Source organism: Saimiri boliviensis, chromosome 5 (assembly GCF_048565385.1).
Source record: "Saimiri boliviensis isolate mSaiBol1 chromosome 5, mSaiBol1.pri, whole genome shotgun sequence".
Lineage (NCBI taxonomy): Eukaryota > Metazoa > Chordata > Mammalia > Primates > Cebidae > Saimiri > Saimiri boliviensis.
In genome coordinates, this window is record NC_133453.1 from 11,709,453 (window position 1) to 11,730,104 (window position 20,652).

Here is a 20,652-nt window from a genome sequence, read left to right on the forward strand (position 1 = left end):
TTACCTTAGTGTTTCTACCTACCCATTCCCAACTCTCCTAGCTAACTACTTTCTGAAATGTGGAAGCAAAAGCAAGTTAAGCTGTAAGGTACCCTTTTGGGGGTCCTTTTCCCACAGTTTTGATCCATTCAATCCTTCTGCCTTCTTTTCTCTTCCACAGTAATATAAGCATGATACAGCCAGATGGTTGGATGTAAACATTCATTCCTTTTGCTTCACTGCATCTAAACCTGTCAGTCTCTTAACTGTAAACCATTATGAAGGACAGAAATCTACTAGGCCCTTCCACAGGCATTTAGAAACCTTCCCTGTCTGGCCCTAGTCTATCCTTTTTGTTTGCTTGTTTCTTTAAAGTGTATAAACACATACAGTTAAGAGAAAAAAAAAAACCTGTGTGTTTATATACTTTTTTATTTCAGTAGCTTTCTGGGTACAGGTAGTTTTTGGTTACATGAATGAGTTGCATAGTGGTGAACTTAGCATCCTTTCATCCTTATTTTCTGATGTATCTCCATGTTCAGGGCAATTTATATCATTTGCCAGTTGCTGTGTGGGTTTTATAATTTCCTGCCTCTTACCTTTGCCTATATTCTGCTTTTGACTTGAAAGCTTTTCCTCAGCTTTTCATCCTTCAGGGCCAGGTTTAAGTAGTATGGCCTATAAAGCTTACATTCTCCTGCTAAAAGTATTTGTTGGAAACGTCTGTGGAGAGTACTTGGTAGATTACTTTGTTTTATGAGACTTTGACCTCATTGAGGACAGGAACTAGATTATATGTTACGCATATTAAATGCCCCGTTGTGACTTGCATGTATTTGTTAGTGGCAAACCTAACATCTTTTGAAATGAGTGGCTTAGTACAGTGGTTCTCAACTCTATCAGATGCAGTCCTCCCTGTCTATAATGTATATCATATAAATGTCTTATTATGCTCTTTTAATGTCTTCAAGTAAATGAAGAAATAAATAAAATGCCTGTATACACAGTTTAGAAATATTGATGTATTAGCATTTTACAAAGATAAACAAAAGGGAAAGTAGTTGCTAACAAAAATAACATCTCAATAGGCAAATGTTTGGACACTTTTTTGGACAAATACAGACACAAAATTATAGTGCATCTGTATTTGGAGTCAATGTGACAACTACAGCAATAGACTTATAAGCCGCATTTTCATCGTAGACATTAAAAATTGTGCCTGACTCTTGATAAAGCTGCAAAAAAAATAGTATAATCATTTATTGACTCATGCATTCCTGGAAAATTTAATATGTAAGAACTGTGCAAAATGAATCTGAGAAATTGCAAGCATGTTTTTCACCTGTGTCACTGCCACATTTTTAGAGTTTTTAATAAGGTTTTAATACCAAGACCTTTTGAAATAATATGGGGCCTGGGACAGTTCTTCGTTGGGTCTTTTTGTTCTGGATATTGCCTATCTTTACTTCTAACCCATACCTGCTAAATACGAATAGCAACCCTGCTTCCCAGTGTATGTTTTCAGAATGCTTCCTAGGGGCAGTAGTTTTGCTATTTAGACAGGAACATTGGTCAGACTAATCAAGCTTCTTTTTGTGATAGAAATAGAAAAATGGTACATTATACAGGGAACATTAGTGAGTTTTTTATTTAAAGTTAACTTTCCACCATTAATTACTGAAAATCAGTGGCCCTTCAGCATTTGAAAGAAAATACCTGATTTTTAGAAGACAAAACTATAATGTTATAATTGTGTATTTAAAGTAGAAAAGCATAAAAATATGCCTGTATACACATACACAAACAAATTTAGAGATGTAATTAAACCCATGATCCATTTATATTTGGTAACACATGCATGTATATTATGTAATATTAATATACATATATTATGTAATATTACATGCATGTGTTACCAAATATGGTAATATGTGCATGTATATTATATATATGCGTATCATATAAGTTGTGAGTATATTAAATATATAAGCTGTGAATATGTCTAGCATAAAAATTAAATTCAGGCAGTTCACCACCTATAAGAGGAATTAACTAGCTACTTAAAACTAGCCACTTCATTTTTCCTAATATTAAGATGGTAGTGTGCTCTTTTCTTTTATTTTACTGAGGGAGGATCTCACTCTGTTTCCCAGGCTAGAGTGCAGTGGTGCAACCATAGCTCACTGCAGCTTTGACGTGCCAGGCTCAAGTGATCTTCTCCACCCCAGCCTCCTGAGTAGCCAGGACTACAGGTGTGTGTACCACTACACCTGGCTAATATTTGTATTTTTTGTGGAGACAGGGTTTTGCCACGTTGCCCAGGCTGGACTTGAACTGAGCTCAAGCAATTCACCCGCTTTCAACCTCCCAAAGTGCTGGGATCACAAGCATGAGCCACCACACCAATATCATGCTCTTGATACAAAGTTTAGGTCTCTCTTAGATCTCCTCTGGATTAGAGATGTTTTTTAATTGTGTGGACTACTATAAAGGATTTGACTAAATAGCAGTACGAATGTATGTGAAAGGGTACAGTCAATACTATGTGCCTAAAAGTTAACACTTGGAGACATTTGAGGCTTCAAGATTATCTTGAAAGCAGGTAACCCAGAGTTGATTATAGTCTGTTCTGTTGCAGTGTTGGTTTCTTTAATGTGAATTGGCCCATACACACTTGATAAATTGGGAAATGATGTCAATATAATGTGGAAGTAGTGTTGGTTCATAAGCAGTTTTTCCCACAACGCTAATATATAAACTGAAAATGGGGAAAGACCTTGGAATTCAAATGGAAGGATTAGTAATATATATGAAGACATTACCACAAAAAAAAAAAAAAGCAGATCTGACAGAAATGATTGAGTGAAAGAAATAGCTATCCAATGGTTTCTAAAACCACCATACTTTGTACTGTCTCAGTCTCAGGAAGTTCAAAACCATTTACTCCTGTGTTTATAAAGAGGATAACAAACGGGAAAGTCCACCTGAGACTTACGTTTTTAATTTTTTGAAGCTTTTCTTAAAATGTCTTTTAAATAGTTACACTTAAAGGAGAAAATACAAAAATAAGACTCCAAAGTGAATTTGTTGGTGCAAATTTTATTGGAGATTTAATTTTTTTATTAAAATTGATGATGTTTTTGCTAGGATGCTCATTACAAAATGATAGGTTTGTGTGCTCTGAGCCTAATCTTATATTTAACATATTAGCCCTGTTATTTTTAGTGAGTACTTTTGCAGAAACATGAGGTTTTTTTTAGGAATACCCATATGTTGTTATAGAAGCTCCTGACAACATGTGTGAGCGTGCACACGCGCAGACACACACTCTCTCCCCCCCAGATCTTTGGGCTATAATTTACTAAATGGCCTCATTCTAGTGCTGTTTAAAAGAGTTTGTTACGAATTTTACTATACTATTTACAAATTTTATTTATAGTGGATATGAATTTTACTAGGTTTTAAAAAGATTATGCTTTTAATAAAAACTAAAGTTGAGCATTAAGGCTTGCTAAATTAGAGAGGTGGTAAAATGAGCTAAGAGAAGGCATCCAAGGCTCCTTTACCTCTGAATACTGTGATGTTCTGATTGGCTATTGCAGATTGGACATCATTATTTTATGGAGATTTACTTTGCGGTGTTTTGAACATTAATAATTTATAAGTGGACATAATAAAATAGAGCTCCATTTTGGGAGGCCCCATATTGTCACTTCATGGTACCATCTGGTTGTCTATTCCTTGTTAGCCAGGGTTGAAAACTATAGCACATGGGCTGAATCTGGCTCACTGCCTGTTTTGTAAATAAAATTTTGACTGGAGCGTAGCCATGCTCGTTTGTTTGAGAATTTTCTGTACCTGTTTTTTTGACATACAATATTGCCCAGGAAGCTGAAAATATTTACTCGTCTTTACAGAAAATGTATTAAGTTCCATGGGCTAAACAGATAAGCAGAAGGGACAGTTAAAGATCAATATTTTATTATTGTTTTAAATACATTTTTTAAACAGTCCTCAGTGAGAATATCACACTTTAAAGTAATTTTAGGAGAGATCAGTGTGGGCATTGTTGAATTTTTTTCTTTGAGATGGGATCTCGCTCTGTTGCCCATGGTGGAGTACGGTGGTGCGATCTCAGCTCACTGCAGCTTCCACCTTCTGGGTTCAAGCAGTTCTCTGCCTCAGCCTCCTGAGTAGCTGGGGATTATAGGCACACGCCACCACTCCCAGCTAATTTTTGTATTTTTAGTGGAGACAGGGTTTCACCGTCTTGGCCAGGCTGGTCTTGAACTCCTGGCCTCGTGATTCACCCGCCTTGGCCTCCCAAAGTGCTGGGATTACAGGCATAAGCCACCGCACCAGGTAGGGCATTGTTGAATTTAAGCCAGTTTTGTGAGCTTAAATTTAATCAGTTTTCTAAATGATTTGGATGCTGTTTAGTTTTTTGTGGTATAATATCGAGAGTTTACCTGCTAAGTTCTGAAGTTCATTGAAGGTATTAGTAAGGGCATGAGAAATAACACAGTAGAATTAGATGGATCTAATGTAAGCTGTGTAAAAGTCAACAGAACAATTTATTTAAGTTAAAAAGATGAGGGCTGCTGCCTCAGCCCTCACCTTTAGGTTTCATATGGGCCAGTTTCTGAATGGAATGAATCTGAATTTTTAATTGTTTTGGACATTTATTTTTCACAGAGTTGTCTAGCTTTGAATGTATGTAGTTTTCTTTCAAAATGAGTTTTTTAATAATCAAGGAACACAACATGGTATATTTTAAATTTTAAAATGAAACGGAGTAGAAAATGTGATTTAATTAAAACATCAGTCTGCACCAATCTTTAAGAAAATCAGAATGTAGAGGACCTGAGTGGCATAATTTATATTTCCTCTAGCTGTTAAATTTCATACCCCCAAACCAGGAAGTTATACTTCTCTTTTTCAGAATAACTATAGAATGATTTGAAAAGTAGTCTCATTTCTGAAAAGAGTTGAACTCTGAGATCTGTTATTAGAAATGTAACAAAAGGCCGGGCGCGGTGGCTCAAGCCTGTAATCCCAGCACTTTGGGAGGCCGAGGCGGGTGGATCACGAGGTCGAGAGATCGAGACCATCCTGGTCAACAAGGTGAAACCCCGTCTCTACTAAAAATACAAAAAGTTAGCTGGGCATGGTGGTGCGTGCCTGTAATCCCAGCTACTTAGGAGGCTGAGGCAGGAGAATTGCCTGAGCCCAGGAGGCGGAGGTTGCAGTGAGCCGAGATCGCGCCATTGCACTCCAGCCTGGGTAACAAGAGCGAAACTCCGTCTCAAAAAAAAAAAAAAAAGAAATGTAACAAAAACAAAAGCAACTCTTAGAAATTAAATCTTTATACTTTGGGAGGCTGAGGCGGGTGGATCACGAGGTCGAGAGATCGAGACCATCCTGGTCAATATGGTCAAACCCTGTCTCTACTAAAAATAGAAAAAATTAACTGGGCATGGTGGCTTGTGCCTGTAATCCCAGCTACTCAGGAGGCTGAGGCAGGAGAATTGCCTGAACCCAGAAGGCGGGGAGGTTGCGGTGAGCCGAGATCGTGCCATTGTACTCCAGCCTGGGTAACAAGAGTGAAACTCCGCCTCAAAAAAAAAAAAGAAATCTTTAATAAGAAACTCATTGGTTAAAGCAAAATTTTAGTCTGCAGTGGGAGAATATCTGGGAAAAATTAAAATTAAATTACAGTGCGTACAAAGCAGGAGAATCACTTGATCCTGGGAAGCAGAAGTTGAAGTGAGCCGAGATGGTGACACTACACTCCAGCCTGGGCAACAGAGTGAGACCCTGTCTCAAACACCAACAACAACAACAACAAAAAATCACAATGTATAAAAAGTCTTACAGGTTCAGCTTAGCTACAACTTGAGAAAATATGCTTCTTGAAGTATATGTATCCTTTCATTACTAAAAGTGAAGATGAATACACTTGAAAGGCTGACCTAGAGTTTTCTAAGAAATTCATCTATAGTAGAAAGTAGTATTACTTTCAGATTAGAACCTTAAAAATAAAAATGATATAAGGGATTCAGGAGCTTCTTCCTTTCTTGAGAAACTAATTTCTTACCTTCTTTTAAGACGCTTCTAATGAATTCTAGAAAGATGGAAGAAGAAATGATACAGAAAAGAAACCTTAGGTCCTCTTTGGGAACAGATGGTTTTACTTGTATGATATCTTAAGAAATTTATGGCATCCTTACAGATTTAGAATTACTTTGTGAGTTTTTCAGTGACTCATTTCTAAGTTCTTTTGCGATGGTGTTTGGAATGAATGCCTTAAACTTTTTTTAACAGTAAATTTGATATTAATGAAAATTTTTTCTAAGTTTTTATTAGTATATGCTTTTATGTGAAATGTTGGTATCAGCTATGACTTTTATAAATTACATTTATTACATTAATATGTCACCTGCATAGCAGCAGTTTTCTGGATATATATGCATGTTTATTTTTTATTGCTTATGTAAATCTCATATAACCATTCCCCGAGGTTTAAAAAAAAAAAATCTGACTGAAAAATTTCTTCATGTTCCTCAAATTTGCTTTTAGAACAGTGCTGGCATAAGGATTTGATTTATTGTAAATATAATACACCATATCATGAAATTATTTGAATTTTTTTGGAACTTTTTTGGTAAATTCTGTATTTCTCCAGGACTCTTTTATGTTCTTTGTATTGACAAGTACTTTAAAGTTTTACAGGTATCACTATATTAATTTCATGTAGGTTTATTTACTGTTTAGTGCTTGAAATGATTTTCTTTGTAAAGTCAGTTTGGTAATTGGTTCATTTGTCTCTGCATTTACTGTGTTCACCTGAATTTTAATGCACAAACTGGAAATCAGTATCAGTGTGGGAATCATCAATTGTCTTTTCCATAAACTTCCAAACCCATTACAGTCACATTATGTATTAAAAGTAGTGTTTAGATCTAAAGACTAAATTTGCTTTTGGTTAAAATATAGCGTATTTGAATGTCTGCACTAAAATTGCTGAAAAATGTATCAACACTGTGCATTTATGACTACTGATGATAATAAGCTCTTTCGTATTGAGGGGGTTTGGTACTAAGAGGCAATTACTTTTGCCAGATTATTTGATAGAATAATAAATATAATTTATAAATATTTGGGAAAAGGGTAGGGTCAGTAATGAATTGTGGGAAGCTTTAAGAAATAAATAAAAATATTTCACTTTCAGTATTGTATTTGCATCTCAGTTTCCTGATAGATTTCTGTTTTGATTTTCTGCTGACAGGTTACATTTAGGGCAGGCAAAACATAAGGGATATAGCCCTCCTGAGAGTAGAAAATCTAATTCTAAGGCACCCAAAGTGCAGTCTAATACTACTTCTGAACTGTCAAGGGGACACCTTTCTAAAAGGTAAATCTTCATGTTGTTTATACATTTTCAAGGCAGAATTATTTGCATTCGAGTCATTGCATAATGTTAAAACTTGAGGTTATTCCAAAATATTATGATACATACTTTTATTCTATAAGAGTAACTTTTAAGATTGACACTTTATCATCTTTGCAGTGATCAGTGCAGTATACCCTAGACAATGTGTTTGTCAGTGATAGAATGAGATTTTTGTTCCCCCTTTGCTTAACAAACCATTGTGGCTATCTTTTTTATTTTTAAATTTTTTGAGTTTTTATTGTCAGAGCAAATGGCTCTGACAATAAAGTTTAGGTTTAGGTCAGTAATTCTTAAGATCTAATTGATAAGAGTCTTTGGAAAGGAGTGTTAACTGTGAAGATTTCATAGTACTACAATAAAAAAAGTCTCTAACCTTTATTTTGAAAGTGCGTATGTTAATGCTTATTTCTTCTAAGCTTTGACAAAGCAGTTGTGCTTGTGAATAGGGCACCATTATTCTGGCTTCCTCTGGTTCTGAACAATTATGTGTTCTTTTTGTTGTAATCTTAATTCTTGTTTTGTGATAAGGAGTGTTAGTGTCAGTAATCTGTGGGCTAAAGAACACCCTTATTTTCTAATCAAATACTTTACTATCCAAAGTCACATCTGCTTTTCTTTGGTTCTTTCGTTTCGTTTTACAGATTTGAACCATCTGAAAACCTATGTTTAATACTGGACTTATTAGGAACATATTTAAGCATCAAATATGACAGTTATAATTATGACAGGCCGATATTAACTATTTTCTTATCTGACCTCTTAGAAGCTGCAGTTCATCATCTGCTGTCATAGTTCCACAACCAGAGGATCCAGACAGAGCCAATACTTCAGAAAGACAAAAAACGGGGCAGGTGCCTAAGAAAGACCATTCTCGAGGAGTGAAACGCAGTGCTAGTCCAGACTACAACAGGACCAATTCTCCTAGCTCTGCAAAAAAACCAAAAGCACTTCAGCATACTGAATCTCCCTCAGAAACAAATAAGCCACATAGTAAGTCAAAGAAGAGACATTTAGACCAGGAGCAACAACTGAAATCTGCACAATCACCATCAACAAGCAAGGCTCATACCAGAAAGAGTGGGGCCACTGGCGGTTCACGGAGTCAGAAAAGAAAAAGGACAGAGAGTTCTTGTGTAAAGAGTGGCTCTGGGTCTGAATCAACTGGTGCAGAAGAGAGATCTGCAAAACCTACCAAGCTGGCTTCAAAATCAGCCACCTCAGCCAAAGCTGGGTGTAGCACCATCACCGATTCTTCTTCTGCTGCCTCTACTTCCTCCTCGTCTTCTGCTGTAGCCTCGGCCTCCTCCACTGTACCGCCAGGTGCCAGAGTGAAACAAGGAAAAGATCAGAACAAGGCCAGGCGTTCCCGTTCAGCGTCCAGTCCCAGTCCTAGAAGAAGTAGCAGGGAAAAGGAACAGAGTAAAACTGGTGGCTCTTCAAAATTTGATTGGGCTGCTCGTTTCAGCCCTAAAGTTAGCCTTCCTAAAACAAAACTGTCTCTTCCAGGGTCTTCTAAGCCAGAGACATCAAAACCTGGACCTTCTGGATTACAGGCCAAATTAGCAAGTAAGTTGACAAAAAGGTCTTTTTCTTTAATTAAAGAAAGTTTCTCTTGGTTTGTCAAAGCAAATATGCTTTAAAGTTAAGGGCTTTTCCTCCAAAGACTTAGATAATATTAGATTTATTACTGTCCCTATAATTAAATATGCAATAGCATGTAATAACTGCTACTACATTTAGTTTTATGGAGACAGGTAAGGAATACTGCCTTCTATTATTACAAAACCATCATATTTTAGTGTCTGTATCTTTCTTGGTCCTCATGGCAGCTGCTGCTTCACTGACTTCCTAGTATCAGGATGGGACATAAAGTTGCATTTTCTTCTATACCACATACAAAATTATCATTTAATTAGAAGTTGTTCTTTTTAGTTATGAGTTGCCATGATCAGAAATCAAATATATATATATATATATTTTAGATGGAGTCTCACACTGTGTTACTGCACTCCAGCCTGGGTGATAATCTTGGCTCACTGCAACCTCTGCCCCCTGGGCTCAGGTGATCCTTCTGGCTCAGGCGATCCTTCTGCCTCAGCCTCACAGGTAGCTGGGATTGCAAGTGTGCACACCATGCCTGGCTAATTTTTGTGTTTTTAGTAGAGCTGTGGTTTCAGTATGTTGGCCAGGTTGGTCAACAACTTCTGGCCTCAAGTGATCTGCTCATCTTGGCCTCCCAAAGTGTTGAGATTACAGGCATGAGCTACCATGGCTGGGCAGATACATATATATTTTATATTATATGTTCTTGATGTATAGATACACCGAATTATTAAAATAAATATACCTTAATATAAATTAAACTTTATTAATATGTGCTATCTCATGGTCTTTAAGGAGTTTTGTCTAAAATTGAATACTACTTACGTTTCATTATGCTTTATATACTACTATGGGTCCTAAGTGAATGAGAAATAATATTGCTCTCAAAGTTTACGGTGGAGTAGAAAGAATTTATGTCTTATGAATACATTCAAGGAAAGAAACAGAAACTAGGTGGAAGAAACTTAGCGTTCTGTACATTCCTTCAACAGTCAGTTTTGGAGATCTCTAGGAACTCTTCTCCCTTTCTCTTTACCAGAAGACTTCTTCAGGGAGCCAGCTGCTCATCTGAGGAATGCTAATGTTTTGTTTTTCTTTTCTGTTCTGTTCTTTTATCTTTTCTTTTCCCTTACCCTTACCCTTCCTACCTTTCCTCCCCTTTCTTCCCTCCTTCCTTGACAGTCTCACTCTGTTGCTCAGGATGGAGTAGTGGAATAATCTTGGCTCACTACAACCTCCACCTCCCAGATTCAAGCAATTCTCCTGTCTCAGCCTCCTCAATAGCTGGCATTACAATTGTGTGCCACCACACCAAGCTAATTTTTGTATTTTTAGTAGAAGGGGATTTCACCATGTTGGCCAGGCTGGTCTTGGAAACTCCTGACCTCAAGTGATCCACCTGCCTCGGCCTCCCAAGTGTTGAGATTATAGGTGTGAACCACTGTGCCCAGCCTTCTTTCCTTGTTTCTGTTTGAGAAATCTATAAAGGACAAATAGGATAATAAAGCACTTACCTACAATTTTTAAAGGCATTTAATTTATATAACATCTAATTAGGAAGTTTGCTTTAAAGCATCTTCTCTGATTTCATATCTACATTTGGGTAGGGCTATAAATGTTTTCTTGGTTTAAGAAGATTATATATAGTGTCTACTAGCATTCTTGTCAAAGTATAGCTAATATTGAGTCAGCCTAACCTAATATTGAATCAGAGCTGTTAGCTCTGTTTAATTTAACCCTGCAATCTAAAACTGCTTTTGGTTGATTCAGATATTACCTAAAATGACAAGAATATTATTAATGGTAGGTAACCATATAAAAAACGTTTAAACTGTATGGTAGGTTATTGTGAAGTAGCATCTTTTAGATTGAACTTTGTTCTGTTTTGATGTTTCAAATATACAGTACATCTGTATAAGATATTTTAAGTTTAAAGGATCAAGATAGGCTAGATCAGTGTCTTGAAGTCAGAAGGAAATAAAATTCCAAGTTAAAAGGACAACCAACTATTTGTCCTTCCAAGGATTTACTGATAATTGGAGTTATTCAGGTCAGCTTTTATACCGCCTCTCCTCCCTGTGTCTTGTGTTTGTCAGTCTGTCCATCGTACTAGCAATGTAATGGACCAGGTTGTGTTTACAGGAAGTTGCATAGGATTTACTCCACTTTCTGCCTTCCGGTCTGTCTCACTTGAAGAACTCATCTCTTAAACGAGTTACATAGGAGGGTTCTAGGGCCAGGCAATAGCAGATTGTACTTGAGTGTCATGGTCTTGGTCCTTTGTAGACATCAGCTTTCTTTTCTTACATAGTTTGTTAACATGATTTTTAAAAGAAAACCCAACTCTACCAGTGACTAATCAGTGAGGTTAGGCAGTGTCACTATGCCACTGATTTGATAAAACCAATCCAGATAATTCCTTTAAGCCTGCTCAGCACATAGTCACAAACTGATTAGCATTTTAAAACTCATTTCACCATTATTTCATTCACTTTCACAGTATTTGTGTGTTCTATTGTCACTATTATATCACTTTTCCATTTTCACTGCTGCTATCCCAGTTCTGATCTCTTACCATAGCTGAAGCTGTTGAAACAAGAGAATGGAACCAGCCTTTGTTTAGCATAGAATAAGTACCAGGTATTTTACATATGCAGTTACATTATCTTTTCAAAATAATGGTGCTTTAGGATAGATTTTTTTTTTTTTTTTTTTTTTTTCCTCCTGAGGCAGTCTTACTCTGTTGCCCAGGCTGGAGTGCAGTGGTGCCGTCTTAGCTCACTGCAACCTCCGTCCTTCCAGGTTCAAGGGATTTTCCTGCCTCAGCCTCCTGAGTAGCTGGGATTACAAGTGTATGCCACTATGCCTGGCTAATTTTTGTGTTTTTAGTAGAGACAGGGTTTAACCATATTAGGCTAGTCTCAAACTCCTGACCTCACGTGATCTGCCTGTCTCGGCGTCCTCAAGTGCTGGGATTACAGGTATGGGCCATCACACCCAACCTTGGATAGTTATCAAGAAAATTTATTCCAAGGAGATGGAATAACTTATCTGAGTAACATACCTCATACTTGGCAGAGTTAGGATTTGAAGATGGGGGTGTGTGTGACCTTTAATGAAGCATTTTCTTTTCTTTATTTTTAAACTCGTGTTTCTGTGTTTTACTGTTGTAACATAATTGGGCCATTTGGAGATACTAAGACTCCAGTGGAAATGAAATTTTATTTGGTCCTTCGTTGATAGCATTGATTAAATTTAGAGATGAATACTATGTGGACCCAGGGATTTATACCATATCATTCAGTTTATATTTGCTGCTTTTCCAATAAATGAAAATATTTCAAAACAAAATAGCATATATTTACTGTGCCATAAGTGCCTGGCAGTTGTTCTAAATAACCTTAAGTGAATCATCTTTGTTCCTCATCGGTCTTGTATGGCGAGTTTTTTTTTTTTTCTTTAAGATGGAGTCTGTCTTTATCACCCAGGCTGGAGTACAGGGGCATGATCTTGGCTCACTGCAGCCTCCACCTGCTGGGTTCAAGTGATTCTCCTATCTCAGCCTCCCAAGTAACTGGGATTATAGGCACGAACCACCACGCCTGGCTAATTTTTTATGTTTTTAGTAGAGACGGGGCTTCACCATTTTGTTCTTGTATGCCTGACCTCAAGTGATCCACCTGCTTAACTTCCCAGAGAGCTGGGATTACAGGTATGAGCCACCGTGCCCAGCCTTTGTGTGACAAGTATTTTCATTCCCAGCTTACAGGTTAGGAAACTCTGGGTCATTACTCAAGTTACCTAAGGTCACAGAACTAAGAAGTGATAGAACTGAGTTAAACCCAGGCCATCTGATCCCAGAAATTTGTCTTGAGAAGACAATGCATAGGGGCAAGCAGATTGGGCGAGTTAAGTCTGGGAAAGTTTCTTGAAGTCAAAACAAGGCCCTGTGCATTTTAGGCGTGATTAAATGTGTCACTTCAGAAAAAGGTTTACAATAGAATTAACTGGCAGATACCTTAAGGATACAGTGGCAAAATGTGGTATTTTATGATTGTCTCTGGATTTCAAGTAATGGTATTTTGAGGAGTAGAGCCAAAATTGTTGGATTCAAATCCTGATTCTACCATTTTTTCAGCTGGTAACTGTGGGAAAGTTTGTAACTTTTTCTTTGTAAAACAGGCATAATAGCTATTTGAGGAATAAATGAAAATGTGAGAAGACTTAGCATAGTACTTAGGACACAGGATGCATCATAAAATTTAAGATGTATAACTGAAGGTGATTGTCTTATGGCAGAAAGCATATTCAAAGCAGCATATTGAGAAAGGGATCAGTAAGTCCTGGCCATTAATCAGTTTTAAGGGAGCTAGCTATTAGATTTGGAACACCAGATTTAAAGTTTTTTTTATCTCTTGAAAATCAAATCTCCATGTTCTTATTTGTAAGTTGAAACTAAATAATGTATACACATGAACATAGAGTGTGGCGTAATAGACATTGGAGACTGGGAAGGCGATGAAGGATGAGAAATTACCTCATGGCTGTAATATACATTATTTAGAAGATGGTTAACACTGAAAGCCCAGACTTTGTCACTAAGCAACATATTCATATAACAAAACTGCACTTGTACAGTTTTTATATAAGATTTATATATAATTTATATAATTTATATAAAATCTTATATAAATTTATATAAAATTTATATAAGATTTTATATAAATCTTAAATTTATATAAGAAAGTCAAAAGTAGGAATATATATACACAAATTGTATAATTTTATATATAAAGAAACATGTAACCTATATAAATGGATAAATCAAATGCAAACAAAAATGTCAATATTAATACATGTACATTGCTTTAAAAAGTAAAGATTATTATAGTTTTGTGAGGTTGAGCAAATCATTTAGTTGTAGTTATGATACCAACTTTATTCCTGATCTTATTTGGACAATAATAAGATTCCTCCTTGTGAAGCATAAGTGAAAGATTATAGATTATACATGAAAACAACTTGGAAAATCTAAAGTGCCATCGAATGCAGCAGTGTGTTATAATGTACCATGTAATGGTGAATTAAGAGTTACGCTCATGTATGTATGTATGTATTTTATTATTACTTTTGAGTCACTCTTGTCACCCAGTCTGGAGTGCGGTGGTGTGATCTCAGCTCACTGCAACCTCCTCCTCCTGGGTTCAGGTGATTCTTGTCTCAGCCTCTCAGGTAGCTGGGATTCACAGGTGCCTGCCACCATGCCTGGCTAAATTTTGTATTTTTTTTTTTTTTTGAGACAGAGTTTCGCTCTTGTTACCCAGGCTGGAGTGCAATGGCGCCATCTCGGCTCACCGCAACCTCCACCTCCTGGGTTCAGGCAATTCTCCTGCCTCAGCCTCCTGAGTAGCTGGGATTACAGGCACGCACCACCATGCCCAGCTAATTTTTTTTTTTTTTTTTTTTTTTGAGAGGGAGTTTCGCTCGTTACCCAGGCTGGAGTTCAATGGCGCAATCTCGGCTCACCGCAACCTCCGCCTCCTGGGTTCAAGCAGTTCTCCTGCCTCAGCCTCCTGAGTAGCTGGGATCACAGGCACGCGCCACCATGCCCAGCTAATTATTTGTATTTTTAGTAGAGACGGGGTTTCACCATGTTGGCCAGGATGGTCTCGATCTCTTGACCTCGTGATCCACCCTCCTCGGCCTCCCAAAGTGCTGGAATTACAGGCTTGAGCCACCGCGCCCGGCCTTTATTTGTATTTTTTTTAGTAGAGACGGGGTTTCACCATGTTGACCAGGATGGTCTCAATCTCTTGACCTCGTGATCCACCCGCCTTGGCCTCCCAAAGTGCTGGGATTACAGGCTTGAGCCACTGAGCCCGGCCAATTTTTGTATTTTTAATAGACAACGTTTTGCCATGTTGGCCAGGCTGGTCTCGAACTCCTGACCTCAGGCGATCTGCCCGCCTCCCCCAGCCAGGTCATGTATTTAAAGGGCTTTTGTATACGTCATGGTTTTTTGTTTTAACATTAATCCAGAGGCTAGAATTTGATTCAGTGGGTTGGTGGAAGTTGAGAGGTGGGCTTCTGATTATCTTAGGGGAATAAAAGTCTATAAATTATATTAAAAATAGAGTAGGCCATTGTGAGAAATTTCATATTGGGTAGGTTATTTTATTTTGGATATTCTTTGTTTTATTCCAGTTTCTAAGAATTGAACCTATTAATTTAAATATGATGTGTTTCCTCAGGTAAAGACTTACTCTAAGACATAATTGGTCAGTAGGAGAGGTAAAGGAAATGTTTAAAGAATTGTAGGAACAACAGTATTTTCAAGATACTTTGTGAAAAACCATTCCCCATGTTCAAGTATTATTCAAGGAGATTCTAGATAAATGGGAACATATTGAAAGCTGTGGGAAGACTTGCAGTAACTTCTTAACCCAGTGTTTTGCAAATTAATTTGACCAACTATTATTACTTTCGGAGCCAGCAATGTGGTTCATGGAATACACTCAGGAAATGATATAATGCATTTAGTGAGGAAGCTTAAACAGGAAGACCTTGTTATTGTGCTGCTTCGTCAACTGTTGGTAGGCCAGTGAACAAGTTCGTGGTGAGGCACCAGGTCTGGCAGAAGATCTAGTGAAACAGCCACTTTAGTGATAGACTTCCTGAAGCATTGTTGTTGGCCCACTCTGTCTCATCAAAACAGCTCTGAGACAAAGGTCATTCTGTGTTGCTTGGTAAAAGTCTCCTGAGTATCCCAGAAAGAAGAGTGTTATGTAACAATTTTTAATGTACATTAGAAAGGTATTGCTGTCTCCACTGTTTAGCCTCAGTAGATAGACATTCTTGCAAATTTATATAGCATAAATATAAAACCAGTAAGGTAATGTATAGTTTGATTTAAAAATATTTAAATATGCTTTAAATAATTTTATAACTAGTTTGTCTTCAAAGTGTATTTTGCTAATCTGCCTTCTTTTAAAATTTAGCTAATTATTATTATTTTTTGAGACAGAGTCCCGCTCTGCTACCCAGTGGTACAATCTTGGCTCGCTGCAACCTCCACCTCCCAGGTTCAAGCAGTTCTCCTGCTTCAGCCTCCTGAGTAGCTGGTAGTACAGATGCGCACTACCATGCCCAGCTAATTTTTGTAGTTTTAGTAGAGATGGGGTTTCACCATGTTGGTCAGGCTGGTCTTGAACTCCTGACCTCGTGATCCACCCGCCTCAGCCTTCTGGAGTGCTGAGATTACAGGCATAAGCCCCGGCACCCTGGCCTAAAAGTCAGCTAATTTAAAAAAATTTTTGCAATAATTTTAAAGTGAGTAGATTTTGATGGTATAGAAGTATAAGAAACCATTAGTGATCAAAATGTATTTATGAAACCTTTTATAGAAAAATTTAAGTTATCCTATTTCCAGTCTGACATTTCTATTGAAGATCTACTTTACTCTCTATTATTATTATTATTATTATTATTATTATTATTATTATTTTGAGGCGGAGTCTTGCTCTGTCACCAGGCTGGAGTGCAGTGTCGCAATCTCAGCTCACTGCAACCTCCGCCTCCTAGGTCCAAGCGATTCTTCCGCCTCAGCCTCTGAAGTAGCTGGGACCACAGGCGTGTGTCACCACGCCCTGCCAATTTTTTTTTGTATTTTTAGTAGAGACGGGGTTTCACCGTGTTGGCCGGGATGGTCTCGATCTCTTGACCTCGTGATCTACCCGCCTCGGCCTTCCGAAGTGCTGAGATTACAGGCGTGAGCCACTGCACCTGGCCTACTCTCTATTATTTAAAGTGCATGTTTATTTAATGTGCATGTTATTAATAACATAGCAGTAGTTGACAGCTTACTTTTGTCTTGAGTTTCATATTCTCCTGCTGACTTGCGTACAGCCCATGGTTATTATCAGACTTAGACAAGAACCAGGCAAAAGCCAAATTCTAGAAAGGAGATTCTGATTAGATTAGGAAGACATAGTGCTTTGCTCCTCTAGCATGGAGGGAGGAAGTAAGAATGAATTGAGCAGGAGAGACGAATATAAGTTAGACACTTGGTTTCACCAACTTGCATCTTGTAGGATCATCTCTACTGAGGTGAAAAACGTAGATTATCTGTGAGCCCTGTGAAAAGTTGAACAGGGAGCTTAAAAGGAAAAGGCTTGAGTGTCACTTTTTCCATATAACAAGGCAGCTACTAAAGTAATTCAGCAACTTAAAAGTTTAGTAGTTCAATATGTGACCACTTTGAAAAATTACTAACAAACAATCCTAGTAGTTTTGATACTTTAAAAAAACTTGAAAAACGAGTTGCCAAATTTTAAAGAGATCATTTAATGGAAAATACAGCATTGAATTCTTTGTTAACAAGGCTTTGCTTTGTATTACATTGTTTGGAAATTATAAATGACGGTGTTACATTATTTTGTATACCAGGTCAAAATAAGAATTAAATTAGCCAAATAATATTTTATTTAACTTACACTAGTAATTGCCCTTTATATTCTTAACCTGTATTCTGGATTGGTTTTGACATTTCTGATTCTGAAATACGTTTGTTAAAAAATTCCAGAAATTACCAAAATATACAAAGAAGAAAAATACAAAATCAGGGCTACCTCTTTTTCTTTTTTATGGTGTATATATTGCCAAAATTTTTCTCTTTATGTTTATCAACATTTATGTACAGTATAAAGTGAAAGAGTTATATAAGGCTTTTTTCCTCCTCCTTCGAGATGATGATCATAGCTTACTGTAGCATTGATCGCATAGACTCAAGCACTCTTCCCACCTCAGCTTCCCAGGTAGCTGGGACCACAAGCACATGCCACCATGCCCAGCTAATTTTTTAAAAAAGACTTTTTTTTATAGATATGAGGTCTTACTATCTTGCCTAGGCTTGTCTCAAACTCCTAGACTCAGGCGATCCTGACTAGACCTCCCAAAGTGCTGGAATTATAGACATGAGCCACTCTGCCTGACCAGATCTATTATTTTTTTAAAAAGCGGTTTCTGCCACATTGCCCTTTTCTATAGCTGATTATTTTGATGTTTCAGTGTGTAGGTTATGTGCTTTTATGTATCTGTTTGTTGAGTTCCCCTTCCCCCATCCCCCCACAGTTTGATCTCTGTTTTATTTCCCTTATGGAAAATGAAGATTTTGCTTTCTAACCTTACCCCACCCCATTCACCTATCCAGACGTATACTGTTACATACTTCCCATCTTTTCAGTGATGATCAGTACGCAGAATTTATTGTATTATGAACATCTAAACGTCATTTACACTGAGCCATGTAGGAACATTTCCTTTCTCACACATCTTTGCTTTCCCTGAATTTTAAATTCCTTTTTTTTGTTGTTGTTTTCCTTACTTTCCTATGGACTTACTCAAACTCCGCAATCCTTACCGATTGTCACAGTCTTTTCTCAAGCTGCCTACATGCATCTGTTTCATCTTCCTCAAGAAATGAGGCCTGTGGATGGTAGTTCTTTAAGCCTGTTTATACTGCTTGAGCCTTGGGATTTTCTTCAGTCTTTTAAAGTTTTCCTTTTCCAGATTTCTTGTCATCTTTCTTACTTTCTTGTTTTGGTGGAACATTTCTTCTTCTTGATTTTAAGGAAAAGTATTTATGAGATTTTAATGTAAAGTTTATTTTTTCAAAATTTGTCTGAAAATGTATGATACCACGTTGATACTTGGCAGATTAGTGAATATAGAATTCTAGGTTGGGAGTAACTTTCCTTCAGAATTTTGAAGAATTAGTGTCTTCTGTCTTTCAATACTGGTACCATTCCTATTTCTGATTTGTTGTATAAACCTCTTCTATGGAAGTTTGCATTTCCATTATTTAGAAATGTGATGATATTGCCCATTGCTGTGAATTCATTTGCATTCCTCGATAGGGTGACCGTCACTGTTTTGCTTTCTCTGGATCTAGGGCATTCTGAAGACTCAGGACTTACAGCTCTAAAACCAGGATGGTCCTAGGCAAACTGGGATTGTTGATCACCCTGCACTTGTTTCTTTTCACTGTATTGAGTGCTTGTCCTCTTAAATGGTCTTTATCTTACTCTTTGACATTGCTTTCCTTTTTTGTACCATTTCTGGTAGATTTCTACTTCATCTTCCAGCCCTTCTCTTGAATTGCTTTTTTTCCCAGTGTTTGCCCTCTTTTATTTCCAAGAGGTGATTTTGTTTTCGTTTCCTTGTTTATAGAATCTTGTGTTTAGTTATGATTGCATTTCTTTTTTGATGACATTAATGATGAGTTTTCTTCACCTATGTAATCTCAAGCTTTGGTGTGTGGAGGGGAGGGTGCATTTTGGGTTGTATTTCATGCTAGGAACTTTCCTCAGATTCTGGCAATTTTGGTAATTCCTTGTTGTCTCATCATACTTAAGTGTAATTTGAGACCAAAAGTCTTAATTTGTAAGCTCTGAGTACATAAGTGAGGTTTACCCGAGATTTATTGTTTAGTGATCTGATTGGGTCGTTTTGTTATGAACTTCCTCTTAATATTTTTAGATCTTTTTTTTCAGCTGGTAAAATTCCGCAGAGAAGATTGTTTCAAACTCCTGCCTCAAGGTGAGGCCCTAACTGTCCGAGTTCTGGGGGCTGAGTGGGAAAAGATGGCTCAGAGGAAGGATAATGTATATTGTTAGGCGGTGTATCTGTACTCGATTTTCCTCTCTCCCTCTTACTTTTGATATAGTGTACCTGTTTCTACTGTGTACTTTCAATCAAGAATTTTTATATTATATACTTTCTAAAAGAATAAAGGTCTTGTTTTTTGCTGGATCCAGAGAGTAATGGTTGCCCAGCTATGCAAGTGGGGGAGGGGATCTGGGGATCTGGTGCTTTGTAAACAGTCTATCAGCCAGTCTTCAGTTTTAATCCCAATGCTGCTCCAGAGGTATGTGGCACCATCAGATCCAGAGCCTTTTGGGGTTTCTGTTGTGTCAGTTTAATTGGTACTTAATCTCAGCTTTCTACTTTCAGCGTTTTGGACTTCCTAGTGCATTTAGCCATGGCATTTCTGGTTTTCGTCTTCTAAAATTGTATTGTAATCATAATGTCTTCCGTTCTTCTCATCCTTGTAGATTTATGGCTCAGATTGTTTTAATGCCATGTTAGTGGTGTTTCATGTGGAGACAGAGTGAATGCATGTGTGTTAAATCTTTTGTCTTTATCCTGAAGGGGGAGACACTTCCCTATGCGTATGCAAAAGTCTAATCTCGCTATACATGACAGTAGGCATTGCTTTTTGAGTGCCTGTTATGGGCCTGGCTCTGAAATAGACATTTGTTGTCCGTTAAATTTCACATTCATAATGACAGAGCAAGGTAATAGTTGTGGAGAAACAAAAGGGCTTTATTTGGTAGACATTTGTAATATACTAGTTTCCTTTCATGTAACTATCAGTTACATCATTTGTAATGGCTAGATATAGATGTGCCCTAATTAAGTATGGCTTTGTAATTCACACCACTGTTTCCTTGTTAGATCGCTGGTTATATTCTTTTAGATATTGACATATATTTTCAAACTGCACTTAGAAATCTATGAATTTATATTCCCACCAGTCATGTAAAAATGTCAACTTGTTC

The 20,652-nt window shown here is 37.3% G+C and overlaps 1 protein-coding gene across 30 annotated transcripts in view; it reads left to right on the forward strand.

Moving 5' to 3' along the window:
* TRIP12 (thyroid hormone receptor interactor 12) overlaps positions 1-20,652 on the forward strand; it is a 166,499-nt gene that overhangs the window by 59,190 nt on the left and 86,657 nt on the right. For 21 of the 30 annotated variants that reach the window (XM_074398915.1, XM_039469656.2, XM_039469654.2 and 18 more), the window contains 2 exons: positions 7,268-7,393; positions 8,196-8,998. In XM_074398915.1, coding sequence (XP_074255016.1) covers positions 7,268-7,393; positions 8,196-8,998 — 929 coding nt within the window. The remainder of the gene's footprint in view (positions 1-7,267; positions 7,394-8,195; positions 8,999-20,652) is intronic. The other 9 variants (XM_039469670.2, XM_039469672.2, XM_039469674.2 and 6 more) reach the window with 2 other exon arrangements.